At 37.0% G+C, this 16,489-nt stretch overlaps 1 protein-coding gene across 2 annotated transcripts in view; it reads right to left on the bottom strand.

Annotated features, from left to right (window-relative positions):
• Positions 1-16,203, bottom strand: part of LOC136803407 (poly [ADP-ribose] polymerase tankyrase-like) — a 51,789-nt gene extending 35,586 nt beyond the window's left edge. The window contains exons 1-3 of one of the 2 annotated variants that reach the window (XM_067060127.1): positions 15,968-16,203; positions 3,255-3,489; positions 2,869-3,050 (exon numbers count right to left, since the gene is read on the bottom strand). In XM_067060127.1, the coding sequence (XP_066916228.1) occupies positions 2,869-3,050; positions 3,255-3,459 (387 nt within the window). In that variant the 5' untranslated portion in view covers positions 3,460-3,489; positions 15,968-16,203. Of the gene's footprint in view, positions 1-2,868; positions 3,051-3,254; positions 3,490-5,147; positions 5,315-15,967 lie in introns of those variants that run through there. The other variant, XM_067060128.1, reaches the window with a different exon arrangement.
• Positions 16,204-16,489: the final 286 nt, after the last annotated feature.

The following is a 16,489-nucleotide window of genomic DNA, read 5'->3' as shown; positions in this document are numbered from 1 at the left end:
TTTGTAATGATTTTCTTTTATAAACCTTTTTCAACATTCTGCCATATCTTATAGTCTTTGCTCAAGTTTTCATAAAGTTTTATGAGTGAAAATTCTACCTTAAATCACTTTTATTTTTAGTTTATTGCTTTCGAAAAGACTTTATTTTTAGGAAATAATGGCTTCTGATATAGAAATAAATAAACTGAAATGCAGCTCATGTGTAAATTTGAATAAGATTGGAACTTTTTCCTTGATGCTACACAAGAAAACAGTCACTTCTGGATCTGTCGCTAACAACGGTCAGTGGCTGGTGGGACCTGGTATGATTTTCAAACTCAACACATGATTATTAAAAGTAAAATGATTCTGGAATTTGGTAATGGACACTGAAATGGAGCTCATGTGTAAATTGGAACAAGATTGGTACTTTTTCCATGAGGCTACGCGTGAAAATGGTTATTTCTGGATCTGTCTCGTTTGACAAATGGTGCGGTGGCTTGATTTTTCAAACTCGACACAGAACTATTTCAAATCTGATTATTGGAATATGTTAGCAGAGACTAAAATGCAGCTCATGTGTAAACTTTAACAAGATTGGGTCTTTTTTCATGATTCTACACATTAAATAAAATGGTCAATTCTGGATCTGTCGCATTAAACAGTCGGTGGCTTGATTTTTCAAACTCGACTCACATACCGTCAACCGTCTCTGACTTGGGACGATTGGTCGAAACATGGGACTGTTGCATATCTGGTCTGTATTTTCACTTACTGTAAAATCGAAAGAGAAATCGTGTATTTTTAAATACGCCTTTCCTTAACTCAAATCAAATGACTTTGGAAGTTCGGTGAAATGGTAGCCGAATTGTCGTCCCATGTTTTTTCAGATAGTCCCAAGTTGGAGCAGTTGATGGTAATTATTCAAAGTATATAAACTGATTCTGGAATCTGTTAATGGCACTAAAATGCAGCTCATGGGTAAATTCAAACTAGATTGAACATTTCTCATGGTTGCAAGGCATGAACAGTGAAAATGGTCATTTCTGGATCTTCGCATTAACTGTTAACTCACATTAACCACATGAATTTTATTAGCTTGGATATGCAGACCGTAAAAACTATTTTACCGTCTAGTTCTTTAAAGATCATTTTTCTTGTTTACGGTCTGGTCCAACTAACATGCCTGCAAGGATATTTCTCCCTGCATATGTGAGTGCACCTAATTCGTTAAAAAGCGCCCACTCACTAAGCAGAATATTCAGGGGATTTTTTTATATTTTTCTATGGGCGCGCATAATTTATGGAAAAAGCTGACCTTGTGAAAAAAGATGAACAAATGAAAATGAAAACACAGGTTCATTTCTAAACAAAATGGAAAGGAGCCTTTTTAAAATGTGGCCTGATGTGGCTGATGTTTTGATGTAGTTTAAAATAGTTTTGAAAGTTTTTTGAGTTTGTAACCCGGGGGGGGGGGCACTCGATCTGAAAACGACCATACGTTCGGCCCAAAATTTGGCTTCTAAAATCGGACCCTTACAGTGCAGTGAATTTCCATGAAAAATCATACCCTTACAGTGCACTTTTTCAAAATTTCTCGCCCGTCAGGGCGAAATTTTTTGCAATTTTCCAAGAAAATGTGGAATTTTTCCTCCAAAATTGACCAATTTTGTGCCAATTTTACCAAACAATTGGCCTTTTATCACAATTTCCTACCCTTACAGTGCAGTTCAGTGCAGTTTTGTAATTTCCTACCCTTACAGTGCACTAGCTGAACTATGAAAAACCTACCCTTAAGGGCCGAACGTCTGGTAGGTCATTTACCTTGAGTGCCCCCCCCCCCCGGGGTTTGTAAAAGAGGTTATATGGTAAGTTAATTATGTGTGTCTGCCTGGGTTTTGATAGTCTGTCAACAAGGGTTCACTCACAGGCAGTATCAAACAAACTGTACCCGACATTTTTAGTTACACCAGATAAGATTTTTTTTTCTGAAATTTTGAGTCTGGATACACAGGCTAGAATTTTATTGGAAAGTTGAACCTGCGCCTGTGTAGGCCCGGTTGGTAGGAGACCATTCAATAAAATTTCAAGCGTCTAACCAATGAGAAGTATCGCGGTGATTTTGAAATTTTTTTTCCTGTCTTCACTTTGATCCATGTCAACGGGGTCATGCATTTGCTGTTTTGCACGCTCGTTTTCAACACGCTACTTTTCGCTGGGCCTTCACGCCCAACGGGCTTCTTGTTTTTTATTTAAAAACTAAGAAGGATGCTGATCTTCGGGTTATGTTTTTTCTTATATTTTTTGAAATTGTCTGGTACTGTTGGGTTTAATTTAGGCTGCACACATTCCCTCTGATATGATCTAATATATAGGGGATGAGTATTGTCTGCAATATTTCTGTCCCAACTTACCCCCTTACCCTCGTTAATTGTGCGTCGCAACAATACAAAGACTTCTTTTTTTTTTGTTCAATGAATGAAAATTTATAACTATGAAAGCAACAACGCAATGGCTGAAAAAACAGTGTGTCCGTGTCTCGCAAGCTGCCAGGCAGTATGAACTATGGTGGTTCTAACAAGACGTCTCCTAGACCACTCAATACAGAATCGGGCATCCTCTGTAAGGAGAAGCCAGTCATGAGCTAACTTCAAAACTAAATTAGCCCACGAAAGTACATTGACAATAAATTGACCTTGCTTTATTTGTACTGCTTAGAAAGACAGCCTTTTATAATTCCTAGCTTTCTAAAGTACAACTCATTTCATGGAAAACATTCTGGGAAAGCAAGGACGTCTCTTTCTTCCAATGTAACTCTGCCAAATGACACATGAATTATCATACAACATTATATAGATATTTGGACTCAGTATGTCAGCTAAGACTTACCTTGTATCTATTTGTACCAACTTGATCAAACCATGCTATGTTGATTTCTTCATTAGTAGATTCAGGTACATCATCCAGAATGCGACATAAATAAAAATCTTTCCCTGGTGCACGAACCGTCACACAATCTTCTGCAAAATATTCAAACTCTTCGTACTCTTCTTTGACCTCAACTTCTTTTCCTGAAAATTTGAAAATCAATGAAAACTTTTTAAAAGCATCACAATGATTTTACTTTTGTTTTAAAGATTCACCCCAGACTTGAAATAAAACATTCCATATAAGAGCCGTAAAAAGTTATTAGAATTATTCAAACCTAGAACAAACAATATCAACCATAAAAAAATCAGTTCCCTTAACTATCAAACTTCCTTATTATCTTATACCTCTTCTCTTCATAGATGCCAGTCGACTAGACAAACGAAAGAGAGTTGATTGCGGTTGTTTTTCACCCTCTGCATCTTCCATTTCAGTGTCTGTGTCAGCATATGCATCGTCATCATCGACAGGCTTCTTAGTTTGTTCAATTTGAAATGCAACTTTTGAGTTGGATGAACCTTCCTCACTTTTTGACAATTTTCTTTTAGGCATGGTGATAAATGATGCACATGGATCTCAAACCTGAAAAAAATACATACATCTCATGAATCAAACTATCGAATGGGTAGGGGTGTCTAAGGATATAACATGTCATAGATACAAAAAACTAATGTTTCCCAAGCTCCTTTTTTATGAAAGAGGAGAAAGCTGAAATTATAAGGCCTGCAGATTTGTGGTATTTTCCTTGATTCCAAAATTGAGGTGGATAAAACATCAAAGGATGAAAAGATTGATCGTAGTGAATAGTACTAACATTGTTCTTAGAATTTTTTCTGGAGATCTTGCTTGATTCATATCTTTAAATAGGTGACTTATTATAAGGCTGAAGAGATGTCATTATTTAAGAATTTATGGATAAGTTTATTACACGATTCTAGTTTAAAGAGATTATCAGTGTTAAAAGAGTTTAATTTACTGCCCTCAGAGGGACATACATGATCTATATTTAGCACATTTTAAGATTGATTCATTTATCACATTTAAGCTATTAGTATTTGTAACCCCCAAGCAATTTGGAGTACATTAAAAATGAGACCGGTCTTGGTGAGGTCGTGCTCCTGTCGCTTTCGGACTGGTTAATTGTACACCTAAAAGCTGAAAATGGCTACCGCAATTGTAGTATATAAAAGAAACAGAATTCAAGATTCAAGGAGAAAACAGGCAATTTTTGTACATAATTGATCATATCTTTTTAACGCATAGACAAAATATTTTTTCCATAGTTAAGATTCTTAGCTTCTTCTCATATGATTTTTTATAGTCGATGTTTGTTTATCTTTGTTGACTAGCGGTATAATATCTACCCCTTTTAAGCCTTTGTAGGCTACAGTAACCACAAATGAAAACTACTGCAATTGCAGTATACCACAATTGAAGGATTTCACTGACTGATACACCTAATTCTTCATGCAAAAATTACAAGTTTGCAAAAAAAACGCCACATAGAAGATCTTTCAAATTCAGTATGTGAATAGAGCAGTAAGAAATACAACCTTAGTATTTTCCCTTATTTTGCAAAAGTTCTAGGAATGAAAATAAAGGGATATAATGATAATTGAATATCCACTGATGATCTGCGGCAAATATCGTAAAGCTAAAATTGCTTCGCCTACTCCTCGCTTGAGAAAATGATTGACAGATTAATGTTTTTCACCCACGCGGGGGCTCCTGGGCATTCTACAAGCGTTCTCGTCTCAATCCTCGGACCGCACTAAAATGGCAGACTTAGCTGTGGCAGATCATTTTGATGGAAATTGGAATGTTTGGAATGTTTACAAGGCTCTTGACAGAAAATCCTTTGTTTTATTGTCCTTGGTTGCTGCACAGACGACTGCAGGCGACTGAGGTTCGATTCGCACTCGCAGTGGATTACTTGGCAAGTGAATATGAGCCTTCACACACCGGGTCAACCCATGCCATGCGAAGAGAATTGGGTACTAGTCAGTTCAAGGTGCTGATGGGGCGCTATCGTCAACTGCTCTAACATGGGACAGCCATTCGGCCACCATTTCACGAAACCTCCGAAGTCATTAATTAACATAACCACGAATCATAGATAGCAAACAATGTAAAACACATATATAAAAAAGGCTGTTCTTCCGTGGAAAATTGTGAGGTCTGTTATCGACACTCTGAAACTTAAACATGTCAACCAATCGTGCACAATGGAAAAAAAGTACCTAGAGAAAAACCACACAAAAAATGGCGTCAAAATGCGAGCAGTGTGAGTGTGATTAAATTGTTAATTACTTCTTCGAATTGTACTTTTGAAATGCTTTAAAAATACATTTGGTTGTGATTATGGGATGGTGAAAGTTTGATTGATAAACTTGGTGGAGTTATCAAAACAAACTTGTCAAAGAGATTTAAACAGTAAGTGAAAATACATATCAACAGTCCCATCATGTTTTAATACAATAATGACCGGTTAGTGAGGGCTGTACTGAGAAATATTGCCCGAGGTCAAGTAACGACCGAGCTTGCGAGGTTGTTGCGTTGACCGAGGGCAATATTTTCAGTACAGCCCGAAAAAAACCGGTCATTATTGTATTTGTTAACCGTTTCCTTCAGCTTCGATTGATTTTTAGCGCTTTATCCAGGAAAAATAGCGAAATAAAGCGAAAAAAAACAAGCGAAAAGAGATAAAAAATTGTTTTAATTTCTGACGTCAGAAATAAAAAATGAGAGAAATGATGTCAACGCATTGTTCATTTTCCTTTGAAAAAGTGACGTCACAATGAATTTTCCTAACGACGGGCAACTCTGGACAATGTAGGCCCGTCGTCATGCAAAAAGAACCAATTGCATTGCGCAAAAAGTCATGTAGCCCGCTTCGAAAAAGTAACCGGTTAACAACAACCAATACTGCCTGTGAGTGAACCCTTGTTGACAGACCTCACACACTGACCAATTTACATGTGCGGAATCATTTTTACTTTAGCGTATAAACAAGGCCTTAAAAATCGAAGCGCTGTCTCTGGAATTGAATGACAAAATTTTGGTTGGTTGATATTCTGGCTGCTGCACGTTCGCAATCTGTCATTTTGTCTCATTTTAAGTTTTCAAGTTTTAATTGATTGTCTTGGGATCTTGAACTTGATTCAGGTAACTCTCATCCTTTAGATGACTGATGTTGTTTTTTCTGAAAGCTTGATTTCCTAGTGTGACTAACTGCCAGGCAGACACACATAATTAACTTACCATAAAACCTCTTTTACAAACTCAAAAAACTTTCAAATCTACTCTAAACTACATCAAAACATTAGTCACATTTATAAAGGCTCCTTTCCAGTGGCCATTTTGTTTAGAATGAACCTGTGTTTCATTTTAATTTGTTTATCTTTTTTTGCAATGTCCGCTTTTTCAATAAATTATGCACGTGCATAGAAAAATGTGAAAAATCCCGCAGAAATTCTGATCAGTGACTTGGCACATAGACCAATTAGATGCACTTGCATATGCAGGGACAAATATCCCTGCAGGCGAGTTAGTTGGACCAGTAAACCAGAGACAAGATTATCTAAAAAACTAGACGGTGAAATAGTTTAAGGTCTGGGATATCCTAACCTGATAACAGATGTTCATAATTTTCTTACCCGCACGGTAAACCTCTAAAGGCGCTTGAAAATTATACATCTGAGGAAAATAGTCCTCCCGCGGAAAATTCTACAACAAGAATCTTGTTGTGCGCCGGAAAAATAAAAACTGATACGGCGCCCTATTCATAAACACAATCGCGCAACTTTGTTGTCATTCCCAGTCCTTTAGACGAACGCGGTCCTTACGATTTCGAGATTGCATATTCGTCAGATTGTTTGTTTTCACACATCCCTTTAGAGCCTCAGCGTGGTGTGCAGAAAACATTCACAATCTGATCTCAGGTTAGGATACCCAGGCTATGTTTGTAATGTAAGTGCACTTTATAGTTTTGATTCGACCATTGAAGAATCATATTCTGGTTTCTATGTTATTAGATACTGTTTTAGAGCTTTAGAGCTTTAGACCTAGCCTAATATGCCTGTGTTTTGCTTTATTTATGTGTGAAGTCTTTTCAGGTGTTCTTTATTCCTACTTTTAACTTGTTTGTTTATCAATGATGACAGTATAGATAGATTGTCACCTTCGCTTAAAGCCAGACGGTGTCAATCGAACAACTTCGAACAAAAATCGCAATCGAACCAATCGAACGCGATCGAATAATTGCGATTCGATTGTCGAACGTAATCGAATCTCAATCGAACGGCTGATTCCTGGGTAATATTCGATTGTGTTCGATTGCGTTCGAGTAACGTTAGATTGGTTCAACATCAGGCTGCACTCATCCCTCAGGCTGCACTCATCCCACAGTGCAGCCATTCAGCTAAGTGACTAATACTATTTACAAATGTGACAAGATTCTTCATTGTAATACAATAAAGGAAGTACATTTCTCAATTACTTTTGCTTTTATACTCTTCTGCACTCCATTTATCATGGATCAAAGTGATAATTCCCCTGAGGGTGATCAGTCCCAAAAATGTACCAAAGAATTGGAAACTGAGGATCTAATAGCAGAACTTTGCTTTTATGCCTCCTTGGATTCTGTAAAATTCTGTTTGCGGAAGTATCAATATGGCAAAAGTGTACTAGATATTGAAAATGACATGTACAAAGAAAAACTTGACACCTTGAAAGAAACTGCAAACTTCTTGAAAGTGCCAAAATATAATGAAAAAACCAAAAGATCATTGTCTCATCTGATCATCTGCAAGATACAAAACCTCTTACCGGACAATTGCTCCATCTGCAACAGAAGATATAAAATTGGTCTTATGGAGCTCCCGATCCTTGAATGTGCCGTTTGTGGTCAAGGTGTACACAAACCATGTTGGTTAAATCTTGCTAGGATTCCCACAAACAACACCAATATTGATGAGGACACCGACGCTGAACTCTTCAAAAGCTTGTATAACCCTCTAAATCTACCTGGCATGTTCTACATTTGTCATGCTTGTCAACCTAACACAATCCCAAGTGACAGTGACGGTGACAATAAAAGGAAAAAGAAAAAAGTCACTAAAGATGCTGCACCATCTATCCCAAGTCAAGACAGACCAACAGAATTATTAGAGACAGACACTGAAGATGTTGTCCTGCTGTCAACTCAAGATGCTAAGGATAAAGAGATAAATACAAGAGAAACAAAAAACCAGAATCAACAAGATGATTTTGGAAGCAGTAATAGAACTTGTCGTTTCTACAAGAATGGCAATTGCAAGTATGGATTCAAAGGAAAAGAATGCAAATTTGCGCACCCAAAAATGTGCCGAAAATTTACTCAACATGGCACAAATAAACAAAGAGGATGCAATCTTGGAAAAAAATGTAAAGATTTCCATCCCAAAATGTGCTTCGACTCAATACGAAAAGGAGAATGTTTCGCAACATCCTGCCGTTTTGTTCATGTGAAGGGAACCAGAAGAGAGAAGAGAACCCATTATGGTTAAAACACAGTAACTCACAACAACAGCAAGCTATTGGCAGAAAAAGATGATGAGATCAAATCCTCTGAACCAGATCATTTTTTAGAGATTGTCCGTCTGATGAAGGAAGAAATCATGGAGACACTGGACAAAAAGATCACCTCGATCGAGAATCATCTTCATCACCTTCAGCAGACGCAAACCTCTCAAATACCCCAGTTTCCTATGCCAACTGTACCGATGATCAGGCAAATTCCTCACCAAGCAAACTTCAATCCAATTCAGTTCCAATAATCAACAACTTTGCTTTTTTTAATGTACAAGGAGTGTGCCCGCAAACTGTACCAAGCAAAGTTCCTTTTATCGAAAATAACATATGTCATAAAAGTTTACTGTTTGTTGGCCTATCAGAAACATGGCTCAACAACCATAAAGATGCAGAAGTAGAAGGTTATACTTTGTTCAAATGTGATTCATCACGCAAGAAAAAATCAAGAGGGAGAGCAACTGGAGGAGTCTGCTTCTACATAAGAGATGATATAGCTGCTTCATGTGAAATAATCTACTCCCATAAATCACCAAGTGTACAACTCCTTTGTGTTTACTCAAAGACTGAAAACTTGGCTATGCTTGTAATATATAGACAGCCTGACGACAAGAGTAATGGAAATCCATCAACAGCTAAAGACCTTCTTACACCGCTCAAAGGTGCGAAACAAGCCCTTTCCGCCTTGGAACCTGTCCCAAACATAATTTTTGGTGGCGATTTCAATCTTCCAAAGTCAACATGGCCTGATGGACTACCCAAAACTGGATGCTCTATGGAAGAAAGCTCAATGCTGAATGATCTAAATCGATTTTGCAACGAGTTGTTCATGTCCCAATATGTCAATCAACCCACACACAAAGATGGGAACACCCTAGACCTTGTCTTCACAATAATAATGAAGATCTTATACATGACTACTCAATTTTACCAGTGTTACAAAGCACTTCAAATCACAGTATTGTTATGGTATCAACTAGGCTCAAAGTTCAAAATTTTGCTAGTAATGATGATAAACCAGAACCACGCTCCAAATTCAACACTTTGAATTTCTTCTCAGATGAAATTGATTGGAATAAGTTAAAGGAAGATTTTAATCAAATTGACTGGGATGTAAAACTTAACAGTGATGATCCACAAGAAATTCTTGAAAGTATCAATCAAATATGTTTGGACGTATGCAGAGGACGAATACCAATCAGAACAACCAAAGATACCAGGAAGAAATCAAAAGTTGAAAGATATCGCCGCTCTTTTACGAAAAGAAGAAGAAAAATTACATAGCAATTTTTAAAATGCACGTCCCAATCAAAGAAGACTAAAATAACAAAGGAACTTTTGACAATTGAAAAGGACTTACAAAAATCATTTAGGGATTCCAAGTGTTATGTTGAAAATATAGCAATCAATTCCATAAAGAAAAACTCAAAATATTTCTTTGCTTATGCGAGAAAGAAAGCAAAGATAAAAACGAAAATTGGCCCTCTGCTGAACACAAATGGTGAATTGACGCAACGAAGCAAAGAAATGGCTGAAATTCTGTCAAGACAATATGTTTCCGTCTTCAGTGCACCAAAAGCATTCGATATAATGCAGAGTGAAAATGATGAAGTCAACGTAGATATCATTTCAGATCTACAAGTTACAGAAGATGATTTAATAAAAGCAATCAACGATCTGTCCCAAACTGCAGCACCAGGTCCCGATGGTTTCCCTACAACCTTTCTCAAACAATGCAAAGAAGAACTTTCTATTCCTCTTTGTATCCTCTGGAGACAAAGTTTGGACAGAGGGATTGTCCCAGACGAACTTAAAAGATGCACAATCACACCAATCTACAAAGGAGGTAGCAGATCACTGGCATCAAATTATAGACCAGTAGCCCTAACATCCAATGTCATCAAGATATTTGAAAAAGTACTCAGAGCACATATTGTAAAGCACATGGATGGAAATAATCTGTTCAATCCCAATCAACATGGATTCAGAAGCGGGCGTTCATGTTTGAGTCAGCTTTTGGAACAATATGACCTGATACTAAATATATTGGACGAAGATGCTAATGCGGATGTTGTGTACCTAGATTTTTCAAAGGCTTTTGACAAAGTAGACCCTTCAATTGTCCTACGAAAAATAAAGAAACTAGGAATAGATGGAAAATTATTACAGTGGCTAAAGTCCTTCCTAACAGAGAGAAAACAATCAGTGCTAGTGAATGATGTCATTTCTGAATCACAACAGGTCATTTCAGGAGTCCCTCAAGGTAGTGTTTTGGGACCTTTGATTTTCCTCATATTGATTGGGGATATTGACAAGGAAGTGGTGCACAGCTTTCTCAAATCCTTCGCTGATGACACTCGCGCCACAAAGGAAGTCAAAACTCTAGAAGATGCTGTCCTACTTCAAAAAGATCTTGATAGAATATATAAATGGACGGATGACAACAATATGAAGCTGAATGATATAAAATTTGAACTCTTGTGCTATGGAAAGAACCATGAGATCAAGACTCAAACAAGCTATACATCACCGTCTGGTGTTGAGATTGAAAACAAAGATGTTGTGAAAGACCTTGGAATCCTGATGGACAGTAATTGCACATTTCAGAAGCAAAGTAATCGAAAAGGCTAAAAACTTAACATCTTGGATCCTGAGAACTTTTTCTTCACGATCTTTAAATTGTATGATCGTACTATATAAATCATTGGTGATACCAATATTAGAATATTGCTCCGTTCTGTGGAGCCCAAATGCAGTTGGTCTCATTCAGAGACTTGAAGATATTCAAAAGTCCTTCTTACGAAAGATAAATGGCACCTCAAACAATTATTGGGAGTGTCTAAAAGAGACAAAAATTTACTCACTTCAAAGGCAAGGAGAACGCTACAGAATAATGTATGTCTGGAAGTTGATGGAAAAGATTGTACCTGCTGTAAATGGTATCAAAACCACTGAAAACCCCCGGCTGGGCCGGATGTGTACACTGTCAATTCCAAAGAACCAAACATCAAAATTTAGAGACAGCACACTTGCAGTGCAAGGTGCAAAACTTTTTAATGTTATGCCAAAGAGCATCAGAAACCTCAAAAACATTTCTATCGATAAGTTCAAAAGAGCCCTGGACACACACCTTAACCTTTACCACGCCTTCTCTTTGGGAACTTCACCCCGTGCACGCCTTGTCTTTTTGGGAAAAATGACAGTTTTACGCTTTCCGTCATAACTTTTGATCTACTAAACCGATTCAAAAAAATAAGCCCATTCTGGAAAGCCCAACTATCCTGCTTTCCAAAAATGTTAAAATAAAGGATTTTCCTATCAATGGTGACACAGTAGTCTTCTGCCTTAGAGTTGAAAAAAATTCAAAACGCAATTTGTCATATTTTTCAAAATTTTAAGTTCCGGTTAAAAAAAAAGTGGGGAGAACATTTGCGATACCATAATTTTCTGGCTCATTGTTTCCACCATTATAACTACAACTGACTAGCCAAAAAATCACAATCATACCTTTACTAGAAAAGGCAGAATTCATTTTTAGAAAACCTTGGTTTTCGAGAAAATTTCCACGTAAATCAGAGGCACGTAAGGCAGAGGCTAGCAACTCCAGAAGATTTTTCAAGTTTTAATTTTTTTTTCAAAATCTATCCTATCTTGTAGAGCTTTGAAAAAGAAAGAAAATGAGGGGTCATAGGCCTCCAGAGGATAAGTGGTTGTAAAGATATTCAAATTTTAGTGTCAAAAATTTGACTAAAAATGTCAAAAAAAAGGTTAGGAAAATAGCTTGGAAAAATTCGAAAAATGTGTCAAAAAAGAAAAAAAAGAAATTTTCCAGTCATGCTTCTTAAATTTTGCATATCTCTTTTTCTACTGTAGCTAGAGACCTCAAATTTGGAGGGAGAATTCTTTGATGGTGTTAAAATATTATTATATAAAAATAGTTGTAAAATATTTAGTAAATTTATCAAAATAACCAAAGATATATCTTTTTTTGAAAAAAGAAGACATTGCATTGTTTTATTTTTGTTTTTGAAGAAAATAGCTTGGAAAAGGTTGAAATGAGTCAAAAAAGGTGGTAGGACCCATTTTCAAGGGGCCTCTGGAAATGGAGGAACAAAAACTTATGAGTAAAGAATAAGTTTTTCTGAAAGGAGAAACCCCAAATGAAAAGATAATCCATTTCGGCAGAAATAAAAACTTTTTTTTGGGACATTCCCATGCTAAAGAAGCAAAAAAGTTAAAAAAACTACATGAAAATGAAAGAACTAGAATTAGCGATTGTGACTTTTGAATTCCTCACCCTTTTTCTGATAAACATACAAAGTTTCAGCCTCCAAATACATTTTCCTCCATTTCCAGACACATTTGTTTTTCGATAGTTGCAAATTTTCTTTCTCCCGTCGGCAAACAATTTTCAAAATGTTGCAAAACGTTCGGCATTTTACCAATTTGCCGTCTAGCCCGTGCCGTGTCCACAGTGTTATATACCGCTGGAAAGCTAAGATCACGGGCTTTCATTTAGTAAAAACCAGAACGCTTTAGCATATACATAGAAACAAAGTTCCAAGGGTTCAAAGTTCACGAAAAAATTAAACATTTGGTTTGACGTCAACGAAAGTTGCATGACTTCTGGAGTCGCTACAGAGGCCCCTTGAGGTAATTTTTATGGGAAATATCACTAAAAATGACTTTCCTATCATCAACCAGCATGAAAGCAATAGAAATAACATAGTATATACACTTTGAAACTCTTTGCAGCCTTATCAGAAGCCTTAACTTGGGTTTCGGTGACGGTCGATGACGGCCGACAAGCCTCCAGTCCTCACCCCTTAATGTATCGTCATACTAAAGAATAAGGAGGCAGAAACTCAGAAGCAGCCAACGAGCCCATTTCCCCGAAATATCTGTTTCCCTTTTCCAGGAGAGAACTTTTTTTGAAAAATGGGGAAACAGATCCGATTTTCTAGGAGAGACCTTTTCCTTAAAACTATCTGTTTCCCCGCTCCAGCTGATGACGTCATCAGAGAGAAACAGATCAATATTTCTAGGAGATGACATAATAAATTGGGAAACAGATATCTGTTTCCAAAAAAGATGATATTGCTTCGGAAACAGATTGGACTTTATGGGGGAAACAGATATCAATAACAAAAAGAAAGGGAAACAAATGAAAATTTCCAGGAGATGGGAACAGATATCCTATTTGGGAAAACAGATCAAAATTTTAATTCTGAAAATTGTGGAAACAGATCAAATTTTCTAGGAAAGATACTTTGAGATTAAAAATTTAGGTTTTGCGGAGAAACAGATCTTAGTTTCTAGGAATAAGATTTTTGAAATATTCGGCCAACAGATCAAATTTTCCAGGAAGCCTATGTCTGGGAAACAGATATTTAAAAAAAGGTCCTCGTTGGATGCTTTCGGAAACTTACCTCAAACACTGACTAAACTACAAACAAGCAATACATAACATTTCCGACCAATAAAACAAACCATTTTCCACTAAATAAACATAAAAAGTTAGTTACAGCAGTCAATGAGCTCATAATTTCCAAAAGAATATTTTGCCTGATTTTCCAGTTTATTTTGACAGTTAAAATCGAAAGTAGGTGGTTTCAAACTATTGAAAATAGTTTGTTTACATTTTCTCTCCGTCATATAAGACATTTCCCAGGATTTAAAGGCGTCTTTAAGGCGGTAGGCTGCACACATCCCCAGAATTTATTTTGTTATAGGGGATGCGTATCGTGTATGAAATTCTCGTCCGAGAGTTACCTCAAATTTGGGGTAACCGAAAGTTGCATAAATTTACATAATTTTGTTACATCCAATCACAGAAAGAGAAAAATGACGTCATTGTGTTATTGCTTTCATAATTATAAATTTTCATTCATTAAACAAAGAAAAAGAGAAGTCGTTGTACAGCTGTGACACATAATCAAAAAAGAGAAAAGAAAAGACGGGGGTAAGCTGGGACAGGAATATCTTTGACGATACGCATCCCCTATATCAAATCATATCAGAGGGGATGCGTGCAGCCTATTAAGGCGGTAGGGCGGCTTTTCTTAAAACCGCACGAAAAACGTATATTTACGGCCTAGCGGCTATAGCTTAAAACGTAAATTTACGGCCTCGGCGTGGTAAAGGTTAAGTCTATCGCAGATGAACCCCAGATCCATGGATATACTGGGTGCAGGAGAGCTAATTCTAATTCAATAATTGACATGAAAAATATCTGCTGAGATTCTTTTTCTCTCGACAGATTGATCACACAGAGGCGTGGTTCACCAAGAACCTTACCTGAAGCAGGATGCTCAAACAACTACACAAGTAAACAAGTAAGTAATAATTGACTATGTTCCATTGGTTTGATTACGATTATGTTCGATGAGTTTGATTGCGATTAAATTAAATTGGATCACTCTGTTAGAGCTTTTTAGCACGGGCGACCGAGCGCTTATTAAGTATCGTACGAAAGCGAATAAAATCAGGACCCTGCCGCCGCACCAGACTGTCTGGTGTATTTGTCCGGTGGCAAAAAGTATCCTTTCGCTACACCGGACGCAATAAGTCCGGTGTCAGTCCGGTGTTGCATACAGGGAATTTTGGACGCCGGACATTTATGAAACAAAAAATTTCGGTGTTTCGATTGTCCGGTGGAAAAATTATCCTTCTCCGACACCGGACATCCGACTTCCTTAAGTCCGGTGTAGAGATTGTCCGGTGGTAAAAAAAATCCTCATTTTACACCGGACTTTTGTGTGTCCGGTGTTTGTTAAGTCCGGTGCGTCGGCAGGGTCCTATAAAATCTAAATCAATTGAACGTACCACAGCGATCTGTTATCGGATTCAAAATTCTCATAAATGTAATTTTTGTAAAAAATTTTGGTTAGTAATAAAAACTATTTGTTTTATCCTTGTTGTACTAATAATAAGTTTCTCCAGTGCAAATTTTGTGTCTTTAGCATAAACCCAGTAGGAAATATAGTGATTCCGATTTGAGGGATCTAGGAGGGGATTTCTAGGGATAGAGGGATCCCGAGAAAACGAAAGTACTCTGGTTAAGAAGAACTAAGAAGGATTTTCAGAAAATAATAATTTTGGTGTATTTTCTTCGTTAAATGTGACATTTATGCAAATTTTTATCTTTATATGATGACTACAACTCGAATTATGCAAAGAAATGAGTCAAAGTTTCCCCGATTTTTCATACTTACAGGACCAGATCGCTGTGTACTCGAACATAATCGAATACAATCGAACGTAATCGAAGCAATCGAACAGCAAATCCTGGGTAATATTCGACAATCGAATTGCAATTATTCGATTGTTGTGTTCAATTGATTTGACGTTTGATTCGTTCGATTGACACCGTCTGGTTAAAGGTCTATTCAATCGATTTGAAATTACACAAGGTTGTTTAAAAAAGGGTTGCAACTAGCAGACTGGCAGTGTACAAGAGAAGAGCAAAAACAAAATAGGATGAATAGCTAACCTTGTGTTTGTGTTGCTCTTGTAGTTCGCTTCCTTCCTGCCTTCTATATATTGTATTTTGTCATCTGTATATACCTAATTCTTTCAACGCTAAACTAGAATGTTTGAATTCGATATGAGGGATTGCTTTTATAGAAACCTGAAACTTTGCAGCAACCACCCACAATCTTTCCTTTTCTTCATTCATTGGCTGGACACTGGCTCAACAATAATTTGAAAAAAATCTGAATCGTGTGTGATTGTTTTGATTTTGCAAAAGAATGCCCCATTATGAAAATCAAGCTGACGTCGACAAAATCGAAAAATCTTGCCCGGGACTGCGCCACAACGCTTCGTATTTTGCTTTTCTCAGCAAAAAAAAAATTCTTGATTTTCTCCCCAGAAACGGCTGCATAATACGAGGAATGTGAGCAGCAGGGGTAGCCACCAACGGAATTATCTGCTGTTCTTTATTCCCAGGAGAGATGAGAGAGCTTAGAGGGTTAAATCCAGGAGGGGGCTTTCTAAACACCTTGAAAAAATC

Source organism: Clytia hemisphaerica, unplaced genomic scaffold (assembly GCF_902728285.1).
Source record: "Clytia hemisphaerica strain Z4C2 unplaced genomic scaffold, Clytia hemisphaerica genome assembly, whole genome shotgun sequence".
In the NCBI taxonomy this organism is placed as follows: domain Eukaryota; kingdom Metazoa; phylum Cnidaria; class Hydrozoa; order Leptothecata; family Clytiidae; genus Clytia; species Clytia hemisphaerica.
This window is presented reverse-complemented; position numbering and strand designations above follow the sequence as displayed.